General features: G+C 40.8%; 1 protein-coding gene across 2 annotated transcripts in view; it reads right to left on the bottom strand.

Moving 5' to 3' along the window:
* Nucleotides 1–23294, bottom strand: part of LOC148861855 (long chain acyl-CoA synthetase 6, peroxisomal-like) — a 98383-nt gene that overhangs the window by 18062 nt on the left and 57027 nt on the right. For both annotated transcript variants that reach the window (XR_016112749.1, XM_088983621.1), the window contains exons 17-18: nucleotides 16436–16559; nucleotides 16261–16347 (exon numbers count right to left, since the gene is read on the bottom strand). Coding sequence is in view for 1 of the 2 variants with exons in the window: in XM_088983621.1 (XP_088839747.1) it covers nucleotides 16261–16347; nucleotides 16436–16559 (211 nt within the window). In the remaining variant the exon portion in view is untranslated. The remainder of the gene's footprint in view (nucleotides 1–16260; nucleotides 16348–16435; nucleotides 16560–23294) is intronic.

The following is a 23294-nucleotide window of genomic DNA, read 5'->3' as shown; positions in this document are numbered from 1 at the left end:
AACTTACTGGAAAACCAGTAGGCTGGGACTGTTCTTCATGCACATCTGAAAATCAGTCTCATCAAAGTTCTTCTTTGGAAATTGGTGCTGTTTTTTGTGCTCAGATTAAGTCCATAACTGAATTGTTGTGTGTGGAGTTTTTGTCGATATAAAGAGGGATCCTAAGTTGAGAGTTTAGATAAAAAAAAACTCTGTTTACCATGTTGCCTAAGAATTCTGCTACTTCAGAGATTTCAGGGAGCCACAATGGAGTGAGTGGGGGAATGGATATGAATTTCCCCATGGTTGTTATTCCCTTTGATGGTCTGAACAACCTTGAGTGGTATAGGAGAATAAAACTCTACATCACTTCTAGGGGGAAAATAGGATACATCAATAGGAGAGTGAAGGAACCGAAGAACGGAAGTGCTGAATATGATAGGTGGAACCAAGAGAATAGTATGGTGATGTCATGGCTCTTGGTTTCCATGCTGCCACAGGTAAGGAAGACATTTATGTGGGCTGAAACTGCTTGTGAGATATGGGAACAAGCAAAGTCCACCTATTCAGAGCAGAGACACTATGCCAAGATATACCAACTGCAAGCTGAATCCTCTACTTGCAACCAGGGGAGAGGAGTCTCTCGATGTACTATTCTGATTTGACATCGATATGGAAAAAACTTGATCACTACCAGAATGTGAACTAGAAGTGTGATGAAGATGCAAAGGCATATAAGTCACTTGTATCTCAGCAACGGGTCTTTGCCTTCCTCCTAGGGCTGAATCCTTCATATGAGTTCATCAGGGTGCAGATCTTGGGTAGTAAAGACTTGCCATCAATTCAGGAGGTGTATGCCTTAGTACAGTCAGAAGAGAGTAGAAGTGTGATGAATTGTGCAAAGGGGGAGTCAGTTGCCCTAGCTGTCCGGGGAAATTCAAATACAAATGTCGGAGGTGCTTTTAAGAAAGGTGACTCTCAAAAGAGAACAAATGATAAGAGTAAACTTTGGTGCACTCACTGCCAGAAGACAAAACACACCAAAGATACATGTTGGGATCTCCATGGAAAACCTAAATGGGCACAAGATTTGGGTAAGAAGTCAACACCTGATCAAGGCAAGAAACCAAATCAGCAGAATCAAAAAAAGTATAACTCAGCTAATATGGCATCTCAAGAGACTAGTCCATTGGTAACTCAGGAGAGGCATCCCAATTCTGACCCTAAGGAATAAATTATCAACTCCTTTCGTGACCATTTGGAATTGTATGGTAGGACTCTCCGCCAGATGGATTCTAGTCCTACTCCCTCTACCTCTCTCGCGTCTACATTAGGTACGCTGCTACTGCCTTCTATGTGTCATCTCATACCACTGATTCTCCTTGGGGTTATTGACTCTGAAGCCTCAAACCACATGACCGGTAAGTCAAATTTATTTCAGACATATAACCTTCTCTCTGGGAGAGATAAGGTGAGACTAGCTAATGGTTCTTTCTCTACCATAGCTGGCCAAGGCACCATTCCTCTCCCACTCGGCCTTACCCTTTCTAATGTATTGCATGTTCCGAAATTACCTATAAAATTGTTGTCCATTAATAGTATTACTCACTCCTTGAACTGTTCAGTCACTTTCTTTCCGTCTTTATGTGTATTTCAGGATTAGGCCTCAGAGAAGATGATTGGTAGAGGAAGCATGGTGGATGGTCTCTACGTGTTGGAGAATAAAGCTGGTCTTGTGGCTACAGAGTCCATGAGTTCGTCCAGTGAGAGTCAAGCCTATTTATGGCACAATCGTCTTGGTCATCTTTCTTTTAAGTCATTAAAAGTTATGTTCCCAGAGTTGTTTCAGTCCTTGTCAGTGAGTCAGTTATAGTGTCAGACATGTCAATTGAGTAAACATTGTAGAAGTTATTTTCCTTTGAGAAATAAAAGATCTGAATTTCCATTTCATATTGTTTATTCTGATGTTTAGGGCCCTGTTACTTTACCTACTAAGGCTGGATATAAGTACTTCATTACCTTGGTTGATGATTACTCTAGATACACTTGGGTTTACCCTATGCGATCTAAAGATGAAGTGCCAAAAATTGTGAAAGACTTTCAACGCATGGTGTTCACTCAGTTCCAAACTGAAATCCATATCTTCCAGTCGGACAATGCGAAGGAATACTTCCATAATGATCTAACGGAGTTTTTTGCTTTGAGTAGGTCACTTTAACGAAGCTCTTGTGCTAGGACACCCCAACAAAACGGTGTTGCTGAATGAAAGAACCGTCACCTTCTCAAAGTAGCTCGTGGCTTATTAATTCATATGAATGTGCCAAAACGTTTTTGGATGGATGCAGCTTTGTGTGCTACATACATCATCAACCGTATGCCATCTCGATTACTAGAGTATAAGGCCCCTTACATTACTTCCTTGGAATTAAAGTTGCCCGCTCTCACAAGGGCATCTGTATTTCCCAACGAAAATATGTACTAGATCAACTAGATGATACAGACAAGTTGGGGGTAAAACCAATTGACTCACCAATTGAATCTAATCACCAGCTTGGAGACAGTCAGGGAGAGTTTTTGAAAGATGTAAAGAAGTTCCAGAGACTTGTAGGGAGACTCTTGTATTTGTCTATGACCAAGCTTGATGTTGCTTATGCAGTGCGTGTCCTTAGTCAGTTCATGCACAATCCTAGGACAACTCACTTTGAAGCTGTAGAGAGGATCCTTAGATACCTCAAGAAGTTCCCCGGAGCTGGTTTGTTGTTCCAAAAACATGGACACTTAAAGGTGGAAGTATATACTGATGCTGATTGGGCAGGGGCAGTTGATGACCAAAAGTCTACCAGTGGGTATTGTGCCTTTGTAGGAGGAAACCTGGTCACATGGAGAAGTAAAAAACAAAGTGTGGTGGCTAGATCTAGACCTGAAGCAGAATATAGAGTGATGTCTCATGGGGTTGCTGAAATCATGTGGATAAGAAATCTGTTAGGTGAACTGGGTTTTGCAGTGAGAAACCCTATGTCACTCTACTATGACAATAAAGTTGCCATCAATATTGCTGCTAATCGAGTCCTGCATGATAGCACGAAACACATTGAAGTGGACAAGCATTTTATTAGAGAAAAACTTGTAAATGGAGAAGTGTGTACTCCATATGTCAGCTCAGAAGAACAACTTGCAAATATCTTCACCAAAGGTCTTCATCATGTGCGGCACAATGATTTGTGTGACAAGTTGGGCATGATTGACATCTATGCTCCAACTTAAGGGGGAGTGTTGAAATAATTTAGTTATTTGTGTTAGGGTCAGTTTGGCTAGTTAAAGCCTTTTTTTTTATTTTTTGTTATTGTACTTCACTTACAGCAGGGGCACATGTGTCTTTTCCCTTCTTATTTCTATCGCCCTATATAATATAATAGAAGTTGGTGCCGCCAGCACTGTTCCATTGCTCCAAACCTTTTCTTCTTCCTTTCTTTCTTCTTCTCTTCTCTCTTCTTCCCTTCTCTTCTCTTCTTCCTTATTTTTCAATCGGATTTATTGCCAAGAGGTTTACAAAAATTGCCCATGGTTCGATTAATCGATCTGTGGACACCCCTACCTGCACCCTCTTGATTTTTGATATCTACAACTTCTATAGCTTGAACTTCTTCTTCTTTAGCTTCATCCTCAACTTCCGCTCTAGGATAGGCATCAACTTGCATGGAATCATCTACTTCTTTTCAATTTCGTACCTTCTTCCCATTGACTTCGAAGTTATTTAGCGTAACCTTTTACTTCTTTTGCTCGGAATTAGTCAACTCCATATATAGATCATAATGAAGTTTAGTGGGATGTACTTTTCTTGAAAACACTTCATCTCTGCCTCAAGAGTTCTCCACCATACTTTAGCATGACCCATCAGCTTCATGTGCGCAAATCTAATCCTTTGTTTGTCAAACATATCATAACAATCAAAACATTCTTCTAGTTCAGCAATCCAATCAAAAAATGCACATGGATCATCATCTCCTTTGAAATTTGGCATTTCCCATTCTCTTCTAAGATGTTTGAAAACCTTACTCCCGTAGCTAACATTATTAGATCTGTTTTCTTCCACCATCTTCTCAAATAAGTCAACCAAAGATCCTTCATATGGTTCAAAAACCCAATCATCATTGATTTTCAACTTGTAAACTTGTTTAGAAGATACCTAGGCCTATAGAATCGGTCACGTTGTGAAAACATAGTGAATAAACCATTAGCTCTGATACCGACTGATATAGGACCAGCCCAGTTCTAGTCCTTAGAGAATGTTTGGTCTTCTTCAAGAGAGAAAATACCTAGAATCACTCACAGGGTGCCTAGAATCACTCTAGGGCATGGGAATCACTCACAGGGTGCCTAGAATCACTCTAGTCATTGCTCAACAGAATTTTATAGACTCTAAACTTATAATAATCCTAGGAGTCAAACAGTTAGACTCATGATAGTCTTAGGAGTCAAACTATTAGACTTAATAATCCTAGTAGAACTCAAACTAAGCTGTCATATCATATTTCAATTCAAAGAATACTCAATAACTCTAATCCTACTTACGCAATGACTCCGGAATTTTAAACATAAACAAACTATAGCTACACAAAGTGCACCCTACCAATGGACCCCACAAAGAAATGCAAAATGTCAAAAATACCCCTAGTGTCCAAAAATACAGAATTACATAAAATTTCATAAAATTCCAATTTTAACTTCAGCGCCTGCATCAACTATATAGGAAAAATCAAATGCTAGTTTCTTTACCAGTTCTCAATCAAAGGGCTCATTAATGGGACTGATTGAAATTAGTCATATATTGGGTGAATGTTCTTTTACTTCTTGATAGATGATATTCATAGAGGATGGTCAATAACAGCATCAATCCCAATAGGAAGGACTAATAATTAAGTCACCTTGAACACCACCACCTAGGAGCTGGATTAAAGATTTTGATGGATGTAGTCTATGGAATCCTGGTGAATCAGGTATAAGGGTGTATTTAAATATTTCAATTGCAACTCAAAACCCTAGTTCGACCTACCCTTGAGAGACTATTCTTCTCTTCTTCTCTATTGTGTTTTTTCTTGCAAAACATCAGAGAAATGCCACTCTAGAAGTTGGAAGTGCACATCGATCCTCACTATTCCACTACACCATCTTCAGTTGGGAGGATGATTTGAGATTGAATTTTGGGCGTGAGCTGCCACTCTAGGAGTTGCATATTGTGGTTTCCATATCAAAATTCAAATATGCTCTTTAATATAATTGAAATAAAATCTGATCTGATCCAATCATCCAATGCTAGATCGATCCTAGGAGAATTCGATTCTCAATGTTTGGATTGTCAAAATTTTAAAATTTCAGCCACTAAACCCTAGCAAGGTTCTACCTTTTCTGTGTTTTAACATTTCAAACAGCAATGTCAACTTTGATGGCAGTTACATAGGCAATCAAGCATCAACTGGGATGGAAGGGGTTTTTCGAGATTTAGAAGGGAAGGTGCTAGCCTTATATTCATGACCTGTGGCTAATGGTGATGCACTGATAGTAGAGCTGTTTAGTCTACTCCAGGGACTTAAACTTGCTACACAGTTTGGATTTCATAACCTGGAGGTGGAAGGGGATTAACAAGTGTGTTATCTCATGGACAAGTAGTACCCAACTCCCATGGATTTACAAGCATGCAGTCCAGAAATAGAAACTTCAGCAAGGGAGATGAATGTTTCCTTTAGATGGGTGAGAAGAACGGAAAATGGGACGGCGGATACATTAGCTAAACAAGGGACTGCTAGACAACAAATATTTTGGGCAAAACTCTAATTTTTTCTTGGTGGAGAATTTGCCACCTTGGTATAATACCTTCAGTTTGAAATTAATAAAATTTCCCCTTATTGGAAAAAAAAAAAGAAACAGTGTAAAGGATATTCTCCCCATGCCAAAACCTGTCCACTTACTCCATGGGCTGGTGAACCAGCAAGTGTGTTAGCAGAACAAAGAATCCAATGGAAACTTGCACCCAAATCTGCTGCCAACTATCTTTCCTTAACTGATGCTTAAGTTTCCATGGTCCAGCCATTTCACTTTTCATCCAGGATATGATGATTTTAGAGTTCCCTTCAACCATGATATCCTGAATTCTAGAAGTTGTTGCCAATCTCAGTAGAGAACAAGGTGCAAGAATGAGGTGCACAAGCATGTGTCAACTTCTACTTCTTATCTCCCTTTTTAGGTAAACTAATTCTAATGTAACCAGGATTATCCAAATCTGATTTGATTAGACCTCTAATTATACTAATTATTAGGGAGAGATCCATACCCAAACCCATATCCATATCCAACCCAAGCACATGACAACTTGTGACTAGTCTAACTAGCTAATGGGTTAAAGCCCATTAGTTATGTGATTCACTAACATAACTGTTTCAAGTCTTATTGAGCTTGAATAATGTATGGCATGGGACCCACATGGGCCAAACCCATGGGCCAAACCCATGACAACTTGTGACAATTTGACTCGTGTGCTTTTCCTACATGGGCCAAACCCATTAGTTATGTGATTCACTAACATAACTGTTTCAAGTCTTATTGAGCTTGAATAATGTATGGCATGGGACCCACAAGGTCTTATAATGTTCCATATGGGTTTGGCCCATGTAGGAAAAGCACACGAGTCAAATTCACCAGGTAAACCTAGTGAACCCCTGAGTCAATCGAAGGGCTTAGTATGGGCCCAACACTTAAGTTTAAGTGACTCTTGGTTTCGGCCACCCTATGAAGCCCAAGGATAAATGGACTAACATAAGAAAAAGCTCATCAACTTTCAGCCTTTAATGGCCTTTTGCTCTTAACCTCTCAGCCCAAAATAATCAAACACTGCTCACAAGGAAGCACCTCTTACCTAACTACTTAAGGACATTCTGCTCAAATGGATCCCAGGTATTTGACTTCAGAACAAGTTGAAATCCACTACCCAAACTACTTAGGTTTCCATTAGAGAGTGTTAACATTGATATTCTCTTTGCCTGACAAAGGGGTTAATCCTGTCACAATGATTATCACTTAAGTAGTATTCTAAAACTGCTCCAACATACCCAGGTATTTGACCCTAAGAGTATCTCACTAGTTGGTATATCAAAAGTAGCCCGGTCCAAAACCTAGTGCAATATCATTATCCAGCCTGGGGTTATGTGCAACTTTCCAATTTTTGCCCATTTGTCTCCAAGGTCCAAGGCATAACTAGAAATTGGGCCTTGTTCAGTGTTTCTCATAAACACCCATTGACTGTACCTTGGGCCTAACCCTAGCAACTAAGACAAGTTGCTCCACCATTTTAGCAGTACATCAGTGTCAGCCTTGTCAGGATAGACTCCCCACGTCTATCCAATGGTTGAGAACTTTCTAAAGTAACATAAATCCCATAAATGTCCAATTTAAGGGGTAATACATAGAAAACACACCAATCACAAACATGAAATAATAATGATCTGCTTTTATTAATTCATATAACTCAGTATACAACAATTTGGATGGAGCCAAGGGCATACACTGTATAATAGACATTACCACTTCCTTCCACTTTATCAATATATCATTTAGTGAGAAATTTTGAAAGTCCTCTATGGACTTTACCAAGTGAGCTACTTTTATTTTTACTACTACCAAGATTCCCAATTTGGTCCTACTTTTTCAATGAATATCGTTCCATTTCTTTCTTCTTTCCAAACAGTCCAAATCAAGGTAGTTCTTTGTAGAGAATGAAAGAATGGTAGGATCAATCCAATGGACGCCATAAAGGTTGCGGAATGGGTGGGCGAATTTCAAAAATTTCCTACATTCTCCCAACTGGGAATCATATTCCCTAAATTTAGAATACAATATTCAAGGATCCTACTTGAACCATAATCAAACCAAATCTGTACCAAAAGACAAATGGGAGGAATATACCTGATCCGGAGAAGCACTATCTCCCAAAGTTGGTGTTCACGCCCAAAGAATGCTCCAAGATCCGTTCCTGCTGAAGATGACACAGCTGTGGATGGAACAAAACCAGCAGAGTGCGTCCTACACACTGGATCCTTCACAAGAATCCTCTGGAAGTACTAAACACTGAATCTTTTCCAGTCTTTCTTGCAAGACTGATGTCAAGAACAGATTTCTCGACTTTCTTTTTCTGCAAAGATCTAATCTTGCAAAGGAGATGGTGGCGGCAGGAGGAGAACTCCAAAAGCGAAAAAGCTGAACTGCTTCTTCTTTCTTTTTCTGGAGTATGAGATCTGATCTCAATTCGCAGGAACCTTTCTTGCGATTTCTCTTGATTCGAAATCTGTTGTATTTCTCTCCTTTTTGGTTAGGATTTCTCCTCCTTTCTTCTTGATTAAGAATCCTCCTAATTAGGAGTTATCCCAATCCAAATCAGTATTTGGATAGGGGATAATCTTAATCCTATCTACAGATAAAGTTAGCTTACTCCTGATCTTATCAGGAGGTTACCAGATTCAAATCTAATTTGAATTTGGTCTCCAAGAGTGGATAAGGCTAAAGGCCCAATCCTTTTACTAACATTAATCTCAAACTCGCCCCAAGGATGGGTGATCATATCAGCCCACCTCGAAATGGGCTTCTGGCCCATTAAGTGTTCAGTGTCTAATTACTTTCCAATCTGCTGCCCAGTTGGGCTTCTTTGTATGGCGTGGGACCCAAGCATTGATCTACACACCAGCCACATGGGTTCGGCCCAGCCTTTAATACAAGGCCCAGCCGAATTCACTGAAAAACTCAATGAACCCCTTGAGTCCATCATATGGACCCTATGGGCCCAACACTTACATTAAGTGGTCCCTGGGCCAAGCCATCTTATAAAAACCCAGGGACTGTGGGCAGGTGCAAGATTAGCCCATCAGGTATTATCCTCAATGGTCTTACACTTAACCTCTCAGCCCTTAATGATCAAGCACTGCCCGACAAGAGAGGACCTCTCCCTCGGCTGCAAGGAACAGTGCCGCACTCTCCACTCACATGGATCCCGGAAATCAAAACCATTTGCAAACAATTTGAAACCGTACATATATATAAAAATATATTAATTTTGCAAAACAAAATTCCAACGATTGAAATCAACTGCCGGCAGTTTGGTTTCCATCAGAGAGAGTGCATTCCCGATCATTACCCTTTGTCCGACAAAGTGGCTGATTCTGTCACTATGATCACCCACTCAGATGAATTCTCAAACTGCCCCAGCATACCCAGGTTTTGATCCCCGCTAAGGATCTCACTGATTGGCATATCAAAGGCAGCCTGATCCAACACCTAGTGAAGTGTCATAATCGAGTCTAGGGGTCAGGTGTAACTTTCCAGTTTTGCCCATCTATCTCCAAGGTCCAGGGCAATACTGGAAATCTGGTCCGGTTCAAGGATTCAAGTAATCCCATACTGCATGTGCCTCGGGTCTTACCCTGGTGGCTGAGACAGGCCATCCCAACACTTGGTGGCACACCAGTATCAGCCTTGGCAGGATAAATCTCCCCAGACTTATCCAACGGCTGTGAACATTTAAAACTAACACGAGTCTCTATAAATGTCCAGTTTTAGGGTTTTACACAGAATTAAACCAAACAACATGAATCAAACATGCACTTTATTTATTTCCACTAAATAACAAAAGTACATCAAATCAGATTGAAGCTAAGGGCATACAAAAACTGTCTAACAGAGAAGATGGGCCAAATAGCAGTACTGATTTCAGAGAAATTATTGGGCACCACTCTCAATCTCTGATTTAAGCTCTAAATCAGGAACCAACCTGTTTTCTCCGATTCTTCTTGGTCACCAGACAGCTCTCCAAGAGATTTGAATCTTGGGCACCTTCTTCAATCTCTAATGACCTCCAAGAACCAGGCAACTCAAGCTGAAGTTTCCAGCCCTAGAACAACTCTCATGTAGTCGATTGGACAACACCTACATGAGAGCCCAAGCCAAGTTTAGGCCAGCTCTGATACCAAGAAGAAAAACAATCCTTGAGAATAGAGGACTGTTTAGAACAGATGCAGAAACCAAAAGAAAACCGCAGAAATCCTTCTTCTAAGGAAGAGAAGATGAAGATGGCAGCAATAAGGGTTCAGAGGAAGAGAGTTTCGAACCTTAATCTCTCCTCTTACCCCCTAACACTATTTTATTAAGTTAAACTTTAATAATTTACAAAGAGGCCCTTAGTTGGGCAAGAAATTAAAAGAACATAACATTGAAAGAATAGGCCCAGAATAAGGCCCATTACAGTAAAGAACATAAAAAATAAGAAAGGATGCCCATCTTCTCTACATTCTTGCAGATTTCCACATCAACCTTGCTCTTTTTTTTTGTGGCTATTGTAGAGAACACTGATGTGGGCCCCACTGCAGTGGTCCCCACTGTGTTCGTAGGACAGCAATGTAGTTATTTGTTTCAGTTATAGTAGTGTCAGTTTGAGTCAGTTTGTTAATTTAGTTGTTATTTATTATTTAAGTACCAAGGGCAGATGTGTCCTTTCCATTATGTACTAAACATAACCTATAAATATTAAGAGAGTAGCGGCGGCAGATGAGCAAGAATCTGTCCCTCCTTTCAACAACTTTTGTTCTCTTGTTTCTCTTCTATTCTCTCTCCTTTCTCTCACTTTCTCTTCTGTTTTGCAAACCTAAAACCTTTTAGGATTCAAGACTGATTACAGTCTTGATCCCCTACTTGGTATCAGAGCCAATCTAGGGCTTCTCATGTGTGTCTAGTCCAGCCAACCACATGAGGACTAGCTAGGGATGGAAGCTTTGAAGAAGTTTTTCGGTGGCTGAATTTTGGAGATTACCAGGAGAGGTTCACAACAGTTGAAGACTTGTCGCAGCTTGCAGAGAGTTGGTAATCAGGAAGAGGCAGCGAAGGTTAGGGTTCAGGTAACCCTAGAAGACAATAAACCGAAGTACATAAGTTTTTTTTTTTTACTGAGTTTCAGAGACTGCAATTAGTCGAGATAGGTTGGACCTATCTAGAAAGAGGGGCCAAACTGTGTTCAAGTTTGTTCTAGGGTTTGGCTTGCCGAACTGTGTTTAAGTTTGCTTCTAGGGTTTGACTGTTGGGCCGAACCCCCCTCTTCAAAGGTGATTAGTTTTTAGGGTTTCATATTGCCCTACGATAAGTCCCACTTGTGCAGACTGCTTGGAGAGTGCAGCTGAGCACTTACTTCAGACCTACAGTTGAAACCCTATTTTTGCTCTCGCAACAGTGGGCCCCACAATAGTGATTTCAAAAAATAGCATCTCAAATTGATAGGTTGCCTAGTACTGTGCATGCCAATTGATTTCAGATCAGATTTGGGTTGGTTTCAGATCGGATCAGATCAGATTTCAGATCAGATCATATTTGTGTTGGTTTCGGATCAGATTTCAGACTTACTTGTTTGACTCTATTTTCTGGTATAATTGCTCTAACAGTTTGTAGCCACTGAATCTTGATCAAAGATGGAGTTTAAGGATCAGGGAGAAAGTAGTTTTGGAAACCACAATTAAGGTAGTGTATCTAAAACCGGGTTTCAGATTACAACTATGAGATTTGATGGGTCAAATTATTTGGAGTGGGCGCAATCAGCCATGATGGCTATTGGAGGAAGGGGAAAACTGGGTTACCTCTTGGGAGATGTGAAAGAACCTTCCAAGGAGGACCCAACATACACCAAGTGGGTTCAAGAGAACTATTTAGTTATGGCATGGCTGTGTAATTCTATGCAGCCACATATCAGCCGAAATTACTTGTGGGCAAAGACAACCAAAGAGATATGGGATGTTGTGAAAGAAACATATTCCCAACCCCTTAATGTTGCCAGAGCCTATGAACTGAAGTGTGAGGTGAACAGCCGTAAACAAGGAGAGAAGCCAATTTCTGTCTACTTCTCTACCTTGAAATCCTTGTGGCATGAGATTGACCATCTAGAGACCCTTGAGTGGGAGAGTCCCAAAGATGCACAGACTCACAGAAAGCAAGTCGAGATGAATAGGGTATTTGAGTTTCTGGCTGGTTTGAATGCAGAATATGACATTGTGCGACAACAGATATTGACAAGAGATAGTGTGACCCTTTCTCTACTCCCTGGTGCATAATGAAGAGACCAGGAGGAAAGTCATGATGCAGCCTCAGCCCTCTTTCCCAACCTTGACAGCTATTAAACCCAAGCCAGGGGTGACTCAAAAAGGGACCGGAAGAAGGAAGATAAGCGGGATCTGGTATGTGAACATTGCAAGAAACCTAAGCACACAAAAGATACTTGTTGGAAGCTACATCCTCACTTGGTCCTAGCAAAACTAAGAAATAAGAAGGGTAATGCTCATGGCAGTGAACACTGATTCAACATCCTCATCAGGCACATCCCTGGAGACTTTAGCTGTTGTTCGGGTTGCCCTCATACAGTTGGAAAAGAAAGTTGGGAGTTCAGCTCAGCCATCTCAGTCACCATCAGCTCCTGCCACATCTGCACTTGCACATTCAGGTACTCGAGCCTCAGCTTACCATGCTTCAGCTCCAGGTAATACTGATCACTGCTAGGTAATAGATTCAGGTGCATCTGACCATATGACTAGCTTGCCATCTTTGTTCACTTCTTATCACTTGTCCTCTGGCCGAGATAGAGTATCCATTGCTGATGGCTCTCTTGTTCCCATTTCAGGCAAGGGGGACATCAAGCTATCGGATACTATCTCTTTATCTTCTGTCTTGCATGTTCCTAAGCTTGATACTAACCTGCTTTCAATTAGTAGTATTACCAAACACATGAACTGTTCAGTAATAAAAGGAGTGAGAGTTGTGAGTTTGCCAAACATTGTAGAACCTCTTATTCTTTAAGTAATAAAAGGAGTAATTCCTCTTTTGATATTGTGCATACTGATGTTTGGGGGCCATATCATATCTCTTCTATGGGTGGGTACAGATATTTTCTACTGTTTTTTGATGACCATACCCGGTTTTCTTGGGTCTATCTTATGCGTTCCCGGGATGAGGTTCCTACTCTGACCCAAAACTTCCATCAGATGGTTCTCACTCAGTTTGGGACCAAAATCAAAGTCCTTAGATCTGATAATGCAAAGGAATACTTTGCTTAGCCATTGACCTCCTACCTTCTTAGCCATGGAGTTATTCACTGAGCACTTGCCCTTATACACCACAGCAGAACGGCATTGCCGAAAGGAAGAATAGGCATTACTTGGAGGTGGCTAGAAGCATTATGTTTACCTCCAATGTACCTATTCGCTTCTGGGGTGATGCTATCCTCACGATAGTTTATCTCATTAATCGAGTTCCTTCTCGGGTCCTTGATAATGAGAACCCCCTTTTCCCTTCTATACCCAGACGAGGAGTTGTTCATTGTTCCCCTTAAAACCTTTGGTTGTACCTGTTTCGTTTAGCTTCTCGGGCCTCATCATTCCAAGTTTGAATCTAAGGCCTCCAAATGCATTTTCCTTGATTATGCACAAACTCAAAAGTGTTATTGCTGCTATGATCCGGTTTCAGGGAAACAGTTTGTCTCCATGGATGTCACCTTCTTTGAGGAGACACCCTATTATCCTAGGGTTTCTCCTCAGGGGGAGAGCAGTGAGAGTGGGGTTGTTTTGAGTTTCTTTCCTCAGGGGGAGAGCAGTGAGAGTGGATGTGGGGCTGGTAGAAGTGGGGTTGTTCCTTTACCTATTCCACTGGGTAATGAAGGTTGTAGTGGTAAGGATGGTCAGAGGGAGCCGGAGTTGAGAGTCTATCACAAGCGATGCAAGCAAGTTGATCCTAGTCTTCAGTAGTCCCGACCAGCTCCAGTTCCTTCTACGCCTCCAGATTTAGAACCTACTGAGATACCTCTCACTGTTGCACCACTTCTACAAATCACAGCATCTCACAGTTCTTATCCCATGATCGTCTATCACCATCTTACCGGTCCTATCTCACTTCCATTGCCGATGTCCCTATTCCAAGAACAGTGCAAGAAGCCTTATCAGTTCCAGAATGGAAAGATGCAATGCAAGTCGAAATAGATGCCCTGTTGAAGAAAAATACCTGGGCACTGGTTGACCCACCAAAAGGAAAGAAACCGATGGGATGCAGATGGGTGTTCACTGTGAAGCATAATGTTGATGGCTCTATTGAAAGGTACAAAGCCCAGCTGGTTGCAAAGGGGTTCACTCAGACTTATGGTATAGACTACTTGGAGACCTTTGCCCCAGTAGCCAAGATGACCACCATTCGAGTTTTGTTATCCCTTGCAGCAAATCATTCTTGGCCCCTGTTTCAGATGGATGTTAAAAATGCCTTTCTGAATGGAGACTTACAAGAAGAGGTTTACATGCAGTTGCCTCCTGGATTCTATGATACAGAGACAGGTAAGAAGGTTTGCCGACTGAACAAGGCATTGTATGATTTGAAGCAGTCACCTAGAGCTTGGTTTGATAGGTTCAGATTAGCCCTTGGAAGGTTTGGTTATGTATAGGCCCAATCAGATCATACACTATTCACCAAGAGGGTGGAGTTCTCTCTAACACTACTAGCAGTATATGTTGATGATATTGTGGTGACAGAAAATGACAGTCATGAGATTGAGTCCCTCAAACAGCTCCTTCATCAAGAGTTTGAGGTGAAAGATATTGGTGCACTACGATACTTTTTGGGTATTGAGGTTGCTAGATCCAAGCAGGGGATTTTTATCTCTCAGAGAAAATATGTTCTAGATCTGTTGGCGGAAACTGGAAAGTTGGGTATTAAGTCGGCCGATACACCCATTGAACAAAATCACAAGATTAGTGCAGAGAGTGGGGAGCCTCTTGAAGACAAAGTTTTGTTCCAGTGGTTGGTTGGAAAGCTTCTATATCTCTGCCTCACTCGGCCGGATATCAGCTATGCAGTTAGTGTTGTTAGCCAGTACATGCACTCCCCTAGAACTTCTCATCTTCTTTCGGCAGAGAGAATATTAGCATACTTTAAGAGATGCCCGGGTAGAGATATATTGCTCAAGAACAATAATCACATGAGTGTGGAAGTCTATACAGATGTCGATTGGGCTGGAAGTGTTGATGACAGAAGGTCTACCTCTGGATATTGTGCCCTGGTGGGAGGTAACCTTGTCTCTTGGAGAAGTAAGAAACAGAGTGTTGTTTCCCGCTCCAATGCTGAAGCGGAATACAGGTCAATGGCTAATGGAGTGGCTGAAATCTTATGGCTGAGGTCACTACTTGAAGAGTTGGGTATTGACTATGAAAAGCCCTTAATGTTGTATTGTGATAATTAGGCAGCTATTAATATAACCCACAACCCAGTGCAGCATGACAGAACTAAACATATCAAAGTTGATCGACATTTTGTGCGAGAAAGGGTCACATCACAAGAAATGTGTCTTCCGTACATCACATCTAATATGCAGCTCGCAGATATCCTCACCAAGACTGTACCAAGGAAGAAGTTAGAGACAGACCTATCCAAGTTGGGCATGATAGATATCTACCCCCAACTTGCGGGGGAGTGTAAAGAACACTGATGCGGGCCCCACTGCAGTGGTCCCCACTGTGTTCGTAGGAAAGCAGTGTAGTTATTTGTTTCAGTTATAGTAGTGTCAGTTTGAGTCAGTTTGTTAATTCAGTTGTTATTTATTTCAGTTTTTATTTACTTTATTTATTATGTAATTACCAAGGGTAGATGTGTCCTTTCCAATATGTACTAAACATAACCTATAAATATTAAGAGAGTGGCAGCGGCAGATGAGCAAGAATCTGTCCCTCCTTTCAACAACTTGTGTTCTCTTGTTTCTCTTCTATTCTCTCTCCTTTCTCTCACTTTCTCTTCTATTTTGCAAACCTAAAACCTTTTAGGATTCAAGACTGATTACAGTCTTGATCTTCTACTGCTATCTCAAGAAGTTTGGATCAAAGAGACCCACCACATATTGAGGAGTCCACCTGCAAACATTTCTTTATTTTGAGGGTCTTTTAGGAACATAAGGAGTGTAGTGTGTAAGTGCATACCATATAGAGAACATATACCAATACTCTTAATAAAAGCATATTCAGTTGCCAGAGAAAAAAGAGATCTTAAGATTGAGTTTAATAGTTTTGTTAGAAAATGTCATACTTCTGACCTTTAGGCGTCAAATGATAAGTAAATGGGAAGTATTGTATCTAGGTTTCATTAAATGTTAAATGTTAAATGCTTTTGTCCAAACTAAGTTTTGGCATGTGATATGCATTCTTTTAAGGACTATGGAAAGAGATTGTTGGATCTCACCTATCAATGATCTTCAAGCGTCCTCCAGGCAACCACAACCCTATGTCTCCTGTATGCAGCCAATAATCTTCATCAATCATTTCTTGGCTGTCAAAATTCAGAAAATTGTCAAGAGAATCCATTTTTATAACTTTTTAAAGCACAAACAAGAAACTGAAAATTGTTGAGTTAGTACGTTTGCACTTCATCTTTATGGTAGCCTTTGAATACAATAGGACCCCTGACGCAGATTTCGCCTCGAGGATAGGGATGATCATCAGATGTATAATTCATTTCAGGAACATCCACAAGCTTTACCTCTGAAACAAGAGAAGAGGTCAATTCTTGGTTCTTTATGGAAATGAAATTAGTCAACATTTTCCAGGATTTACTATACTCAGATACACAATTGAACCAAATCTTGCAGAGGAAAAAAGTTGATAAATTACCATGCTCTAACCAATTGTCACACTTAGATTCTTCAGAAGCTTTATAAGGTGTCAGTCATGAGAACACAACATGGTTGTGGGTATGTGATTATGAGCAAACAGCACTTCATCTTTATGGTAGTCTTTTAATCGTATTATGTTATGCCACTTTCAGTTGGTTCATTTGTCCTTTTAGTCTATTATTTCCTAAGTTATTTAAAAGTGTTAGTTTGTCTAATTTTTATTGTGAGTTGTGTCAATTTTCAAAGCATTATAGAAATTCTTATTCTTCAAATAATAAAAGATCTGAATTTCCATTTGACATTCTGCATTCTGATGTGTGGGAATCAGACCATATGCCTTCTATGGGTGATCACAAATATTTTCTCTTGCTTATTGATGCTTTTTCCAGATATACCCCTTTTGAGCCATAGGATACATAAGGAATGGAATGGGGGACTAGCGTACCATGAGAGTGAAACAAGTCATGAACAAAACAGCAACAACCAGAGGTACAAACCAAAATAGATAACAATGGAGACTTAGGGAAGAGAATCTGTTGTGAGGCCTTAAATTGAAGGATCCGTGTGGGCATATGATTGATGTTGTAATATGTTATGTATTGCCACAGGATATTTTTGGTATTTTTCCATTCTTTTATTGTAATCTGTCACCCTAAGTATAAATACTAATTTAGGTGCTGCCTGCCATATAGTTTTGAAAAGGAACTCTTTTCTTCTCTTCTCTTTTTTCTTCTCTTTTTCATCTCTTTTCTCTTCTCTCTTCTCTTCTCTTTTCTCTTCTCTCTCCTATTCTCCTTTCTTCTCCCTTTTTCTACTTTTCTTTTCTTTCTTCTTTGCTGGACTACATGGAAACAGAGCACTGATCTGGGCTTAGACTTCTCAGATTTTGTTTTTCATCTGAAACTCACCTTTTTTTATTGGAAGAATAAACAAAGCCTCATCGGACTGAACTAGACACATGTTCTATCCTTTTTTTTTCCTTTCCTCTCTTGGTCATTGTACCAAGAAGAGGCTCTGTAGTGTTGTGGTGGCAGCCGAATGCAGTTAATAGCATTCTTTGAGATTACTGCTGTACTCCAGGTATATACTGTTACATTCATATCTCAGTGTGTGATAGCTGTGAATGTCTCAATTTGGAGTTAATAATTTTCATTCAATTATCAAACTGTCTCAACTTGGAGTTGTAGAGGCTGGTTGTCTCCTTGTTATAATCTGTTGTTCATTTGGCTAGGGTTTTCTGACCTCAGTCCTGTTGAACTAGCTTTTTGAAGCCGCTTTTTATTCAAAGGTGGTTGAAGTTCTGTTGTTCCCTTTGTTTGGAGTGTTGTCCACTGCCCGTGTGGCTAGTTGGACCATTATTTATTCTAGCAACTGTGCTATAAAGGAATAGAACCTCAGTTTCTCAGCTCTTTCTTGGGAAATCAGCAGTGAAACAGTGTCTAATGATGGCTGAAGATTCAACATCCTCCAGTATTACTTCTCCTCAAGCAACCCTTAATGGAGGGATGGATAGCATAAATTTTTCTATGTCTATCACTCCCTTTGAAGGACTAAATTACCTGGAGTGGTCCAAGGGTATTAAACTGTATGTCATGGCAGGAGAGAGAAGAGAGAGAGGAGAGAAGAGAGATACGAAGAGAAGAGAAGAGAAGAAGTATTTGAGAGTCAAAAACTGAAGCTGGCGGCCCCCAGCTTCCTATTTGTATTAATATGATGTAAAATAAAAGAAACAGAAATTACAAGTATGCCCTTAGTGGCCCACCCTAATAATAAGAACTTAAACAAAGAAAAGAACATGCTGACAGCATCCTAGACTGAAAGCACCCTAACAGCAGAAAAAAAAAAAAAAAAAAAAAACTAATTCTAACAACACTCCCCCTCAAGTTGGTCTGAATATATCTAACATGCCCAACTTGTCACACAACTCATTATGCCGCAAGTATGGAAACCCTTTTGTGAGAACATCAGCTAGTTGCTCCTTGGAGTTGACATAAGGAGTACAAATTTCTCCCTTCTCCAGTTTCTCTTATGAAGTGCTCATCCACTTCAATATGCTTGGTCCTATCGTGTAGGACAGGATTGCTAGCAATATTTATAGCTGCCTTGTTGTCACAGTAAAGAGACAAAGGATTGTGAATAATTATCCCAAGTTCCCCTAGAAGATTCTTCAGCCACAGTACTTCAGCGACCCCATGTGCCATAGCCCTATACTCTGCTTCAGCACTTGACCTTACAACTACACTTTGTTTTTTGCTTCTCCATGTCACTAGATTTCCTCCCACAAATGTGCAGTATCCACTTGTGGACTTTCTATCATCCACAACACCTGCCCAATCAGATCTGTATAAACTTCCACCTTCAAATGATTATGTTTATTGAATAGCAACCTGTTCCTAGATACTTTTCAAATACCTAAGAATCCTCTCTGCTGCCTCCATGTGTGGTCTCTTAGGGGAATGCATGAACTGGCTTAGGACCCCAACTGAATAAGCAATGTCTGGACGTGTCATGGACAAATAGAGCAATCTTCCCACTAACCTTTGAAACTGTTTCACATCTTTCAGAGGTTCACCATCACAATCGCCCAGTTTATTATCTACATCCATAGGAGTATCTACTGGCTTTTCTCCTAACTTTCCTGTGTCTTGTAATAGATCAAGGACATACTTCCTTTGAGAAATAAAGATGCCCCTTTTTGAGTAGGCAACATCAATTCCAAGTAAGTACTTTAGTGGACCCAGATCTTTAACTTCAAATTTGGAGGCTAGGAACGTCTTCAACCTTTGTATTTCTGAGCTCCAGTTTCCTGTAATGATGATATCATCCACATACACTATCAATACAACAACTTGTTCCTGACATCTCTTCAAAAAGAGAGTGTGATCAGATTGACATTGTTTGAATCCTACTTGTTGGACCACCATATGAAATTTACTGAACCACGCCCTGGGAGATTGTTTTAAACCATAGAGAGACTTTCTCAGCTTGCACACCTTATTTTCACTCCCTTTGGCATAGAACCTTGGGGGTTGAACCATGTACACCTCCTCCTCCAAGTCACCATTTAAGAAGGCATTCTTTATATCCAACTGGTGTATTTCCCAATCAAGGTTTGCAGCCAATGATAGAAGAACCTGAATTGAGTTCATCTTAGCTACTGGAGCAAACATCTCATCATAGTCAACACCATAGACTTGATTGTACCCTTTTGCTACCAGCCTTGCTTTGTACCTTTCAACTGTCCTGTCCGCCTTGTGTTTCACTATAAACACCCACTTGTACCCTACTGGGTCCTTCCCCCTTGGAAGATCCACCAACTCCCAAGTCTGGTTCTTATGGAGAGCATTAATCTCCTCCTTCATAGCATCTGTCCATTTAGGGTATTTTAAAGCCTCTACAACATTTCTAGGTATAGGTATGTTATCAACTATAGATAGGAAAGCACGATAAGAAGGGGAAACGTGGTCATAGGAGACATATTGGGTAATGGGGTGTTTGGTAGTGCATGACCTGACTCCCTTTCTTTGAGCAATAGGAATGTCAAGGTCATCCACAACTGAAGAGGGAGTTGGGGTATCAACAGGTGGGATAGTACCTAGTTCATTTGGACTTACCTCCTGGGAGTCTGAAGGTGTCAGTTGCTCAATGTTTGGTGGCTCCACATCTTTGTCAAATTGCTGATCTCTATGGCGTGTATGTTGGAAGACACGAAAAGGAGTAGGATCCAGAATAGAAGGAAGAGGGACTTGACGGACCTGGACATGCTTCACCTCTTCCACGCTACTCTCCCCTTGAGGGGAAGCAGGGAAGAATGGTTCAGACTCAAAAAAGGAGACATCCATAGAAACAAAGAACTTATGATCAATGGAATTAAGCACTGATAACCCTTTTGAGTAGAGAGATACCCCAGAAAGATACATGGAATAGACAGAGAATCTAACTTGCCACGAGATGGAGATAAATCATGGACAAAAGCACGAAAACCAAAAACTCTCATGGGAATGGAAAACAAAGGAGACTGGGGAAACAACAACTAATGAGGAGCCTTGTAGTTCAGCACTCTGGAAGGAATGCGATTGATGACATAAGCAGTTAACATAGCACCTATCCAAAAATGCTTTGGTACATTCATGTGTTCATCCCTTGTGCAACCTCAAGGAGGTGTCTGTTCTTTCTCTCTGCAATACCATTTTGTTGCGGTGTTCTTGCACATGAGCTCCTATGAATGGATCCATGGGAAGCAAAGAACTCATTGAACTCACCATGGAAATACTCATTTGCATTATCTGATTGAAAATTTTGAATTTCAACATGAAATTGTGTAATCACCATCCTTTGGAAATCCCACACAACCTTTGGAGCTTCGTCTCTACTACGCATGGAAAACACCCATGTATAACGGGAGAAATCATCAATCATTGTGATAAAGTACTTATACCCGCCCTCCGAAGTTATAGTAGTAGGCCCCCACACATCAGAATACACAATATGGAAAGGGAAATTTGATCTTTTATTACTTGAATGAAATGTTGTTCGACATTGCTTGCTCAACTGACATGTTTGACACTGGAAATCTGATACTAAACATGACTTAAATAAATGAAGAAACAAAGACTTCATTATTTCAAAAAACACATGACCTAACCGATTATGCCACAAAAAAAATTTGACTCTTATTTGACTGACTAAGCAACTCTAAAGATGACACCGAGAAACCAGATTCGTTGTCGAGAGTGTAGAGACCATCCACTAAGCTTCCTTTACCAATCGTCCTCCCAGAAGTTAGATCCTGAAAAACACATGAACTAGGAAAAAAGGTCACACTACAGTTTAAACAGTTTGTAATACTACTAATGGAAAGCAGATTGATGGGAAGTTGAGGAACATGCAAAACATTATTCAAGTTAAGTCCATGAGGAAGGGATATTGATCCTTGGCCTGCAATGGAGGAGAATGATCCATCTGCAAGTCTTACCTTATCCCTTCCTGACAAAAGGTTATAAGACTGGAAAAGGTTTGGCTTACCGGTCATGTGGTTGGAGGCCCCTGAGTCAATGATCCAAGGGGAATCAAGGGCAGTGGATACATGGAAGGCAGAGGCTGCATTACCTGATGTAGACACAAATGAAGTAGAAGGGGTACCAGTGACTAAACTGTCCATCTGGCGCAAGGCCTTACCATATGGTTCCAAGTGATTTTGGAAGGAATTCATAGTATCTTCCTTGGGGTCAGAACTAGTGAAGTACTCCCGAGCAGTACCAGTCAACACTCCACCAGACTGAGCATCTTGGGTTGCCAGATTTGCCACATTATGTATTGTATTAGGCTTCTTCTGACCTAACACCTTACCCTGTTCTTGGTTCTTTACAGCCCACTTTGACCTCCCATGGAGCTCCCAACATGTGTCCCGTGTATGTCTTGAATGTCGGCAGTGGCTATAGAACAACTTATCCTTATCATCAGTTTTCTTAGAGCCACTTTTCTTTCCCATATTGTTACCACCCATTGTAGCTAATGCCACTTGTTGCTCCCCCTCAGTTGTAACCATCACACTCCTCCTACTTTCCTCAGATTAAACCAGGGCATAAACTTCTTGAACTGAAGGCAACTCTTTATTCCCTAAAATCTAAACTCTAAGAGGTTCATATACGGGGTTTAGTCCCAACAAGAAAGCAAAAACCCGTTGCTGAGAAACCAACTTCTTATAGGCTTTAGCATCATCATCACGTTTCCATTGTATAGCTTGATAGTGGTCCAACTCCTTCTATACTGAAGCAAGGGCTGAATAATAGGTTGACAAACTACGGTTCCCCTGTTTACAGGTTGAGGATTCAGCTTGTAACTGGTAAATCTTAGCATAGTGCCTCTATTCGGAATAAGTGATTTTGGCTTGTTCCCATATTTCACTAGCGGTGTCTGCCCACATAAAGTTCTTCTTCACATCAGGTACCATGGCTGCCAGAAGCCAGGACATCACCATACTGTTCTCTTGGTCCCACCTATCATGTTCAGCTGTCCCATTCTTGGGTTCTTTCACTATTCCATTTATGTACCCAGCTTTTCCCCTGGCTGTTATGTAAAGTTTTACACCTTTAGCCCACTCCAGGTAGTTCAGGCCACTCAAAGGAGTAATTGGCATAGGAAATATCATATTTTCAGCTCCCATACCAGCTGTACTACGGGTTGATGTAACCCCAGATGAGGCAGAATCATCATTTTCCATTGACAGAAACAAAGGCTATAAGACAAATCTTAAACCACAGGTGCACAAGACGACTTCAGTTATCATTGGTCTATGCACAATACGCAGCACATACCTGTAACATAAAAGGGAATCACACATCCCTGTACAGCACCTGTATGAAGGTGCAGTTCCAAGACTGAGTCTTCACAGAATCAGCCAAAAGAAAGAGAGCCTTCACAGCATCAGCCCCCTCCTACTAGGGTTACCTTGGTGCTACGACCAAGGAAGAACCCAGAAAAAAAACAGCAACAAATGATGGTTCTGATCAGTCCGATTAGGGTTCCTGCCTTCACTGTCCAAGAGTCAGAAAACTGGGTGGAAGGAATGTGATTCAGAGGAGAAAATAGATTCCTATCGCCC

Source organism: Nelumbo lutea, chromosome 4, assembly GCF_056320005.1.
Source record: "Nelumbo lutea isolate HS-2025 chromosome 4, American lotus-T2T, whole genome shotgun sequence".
Lineage (NCBI taxonomy): Eukaryota > Viridiplantae > Streptophyta > Magnoliopsida > Proteales > Nelumbonaceae > Nelumbo > Nelumbo lutea.
This window is presented reverse-complemented; position numbering and strand designations above follow the sequence as displayed.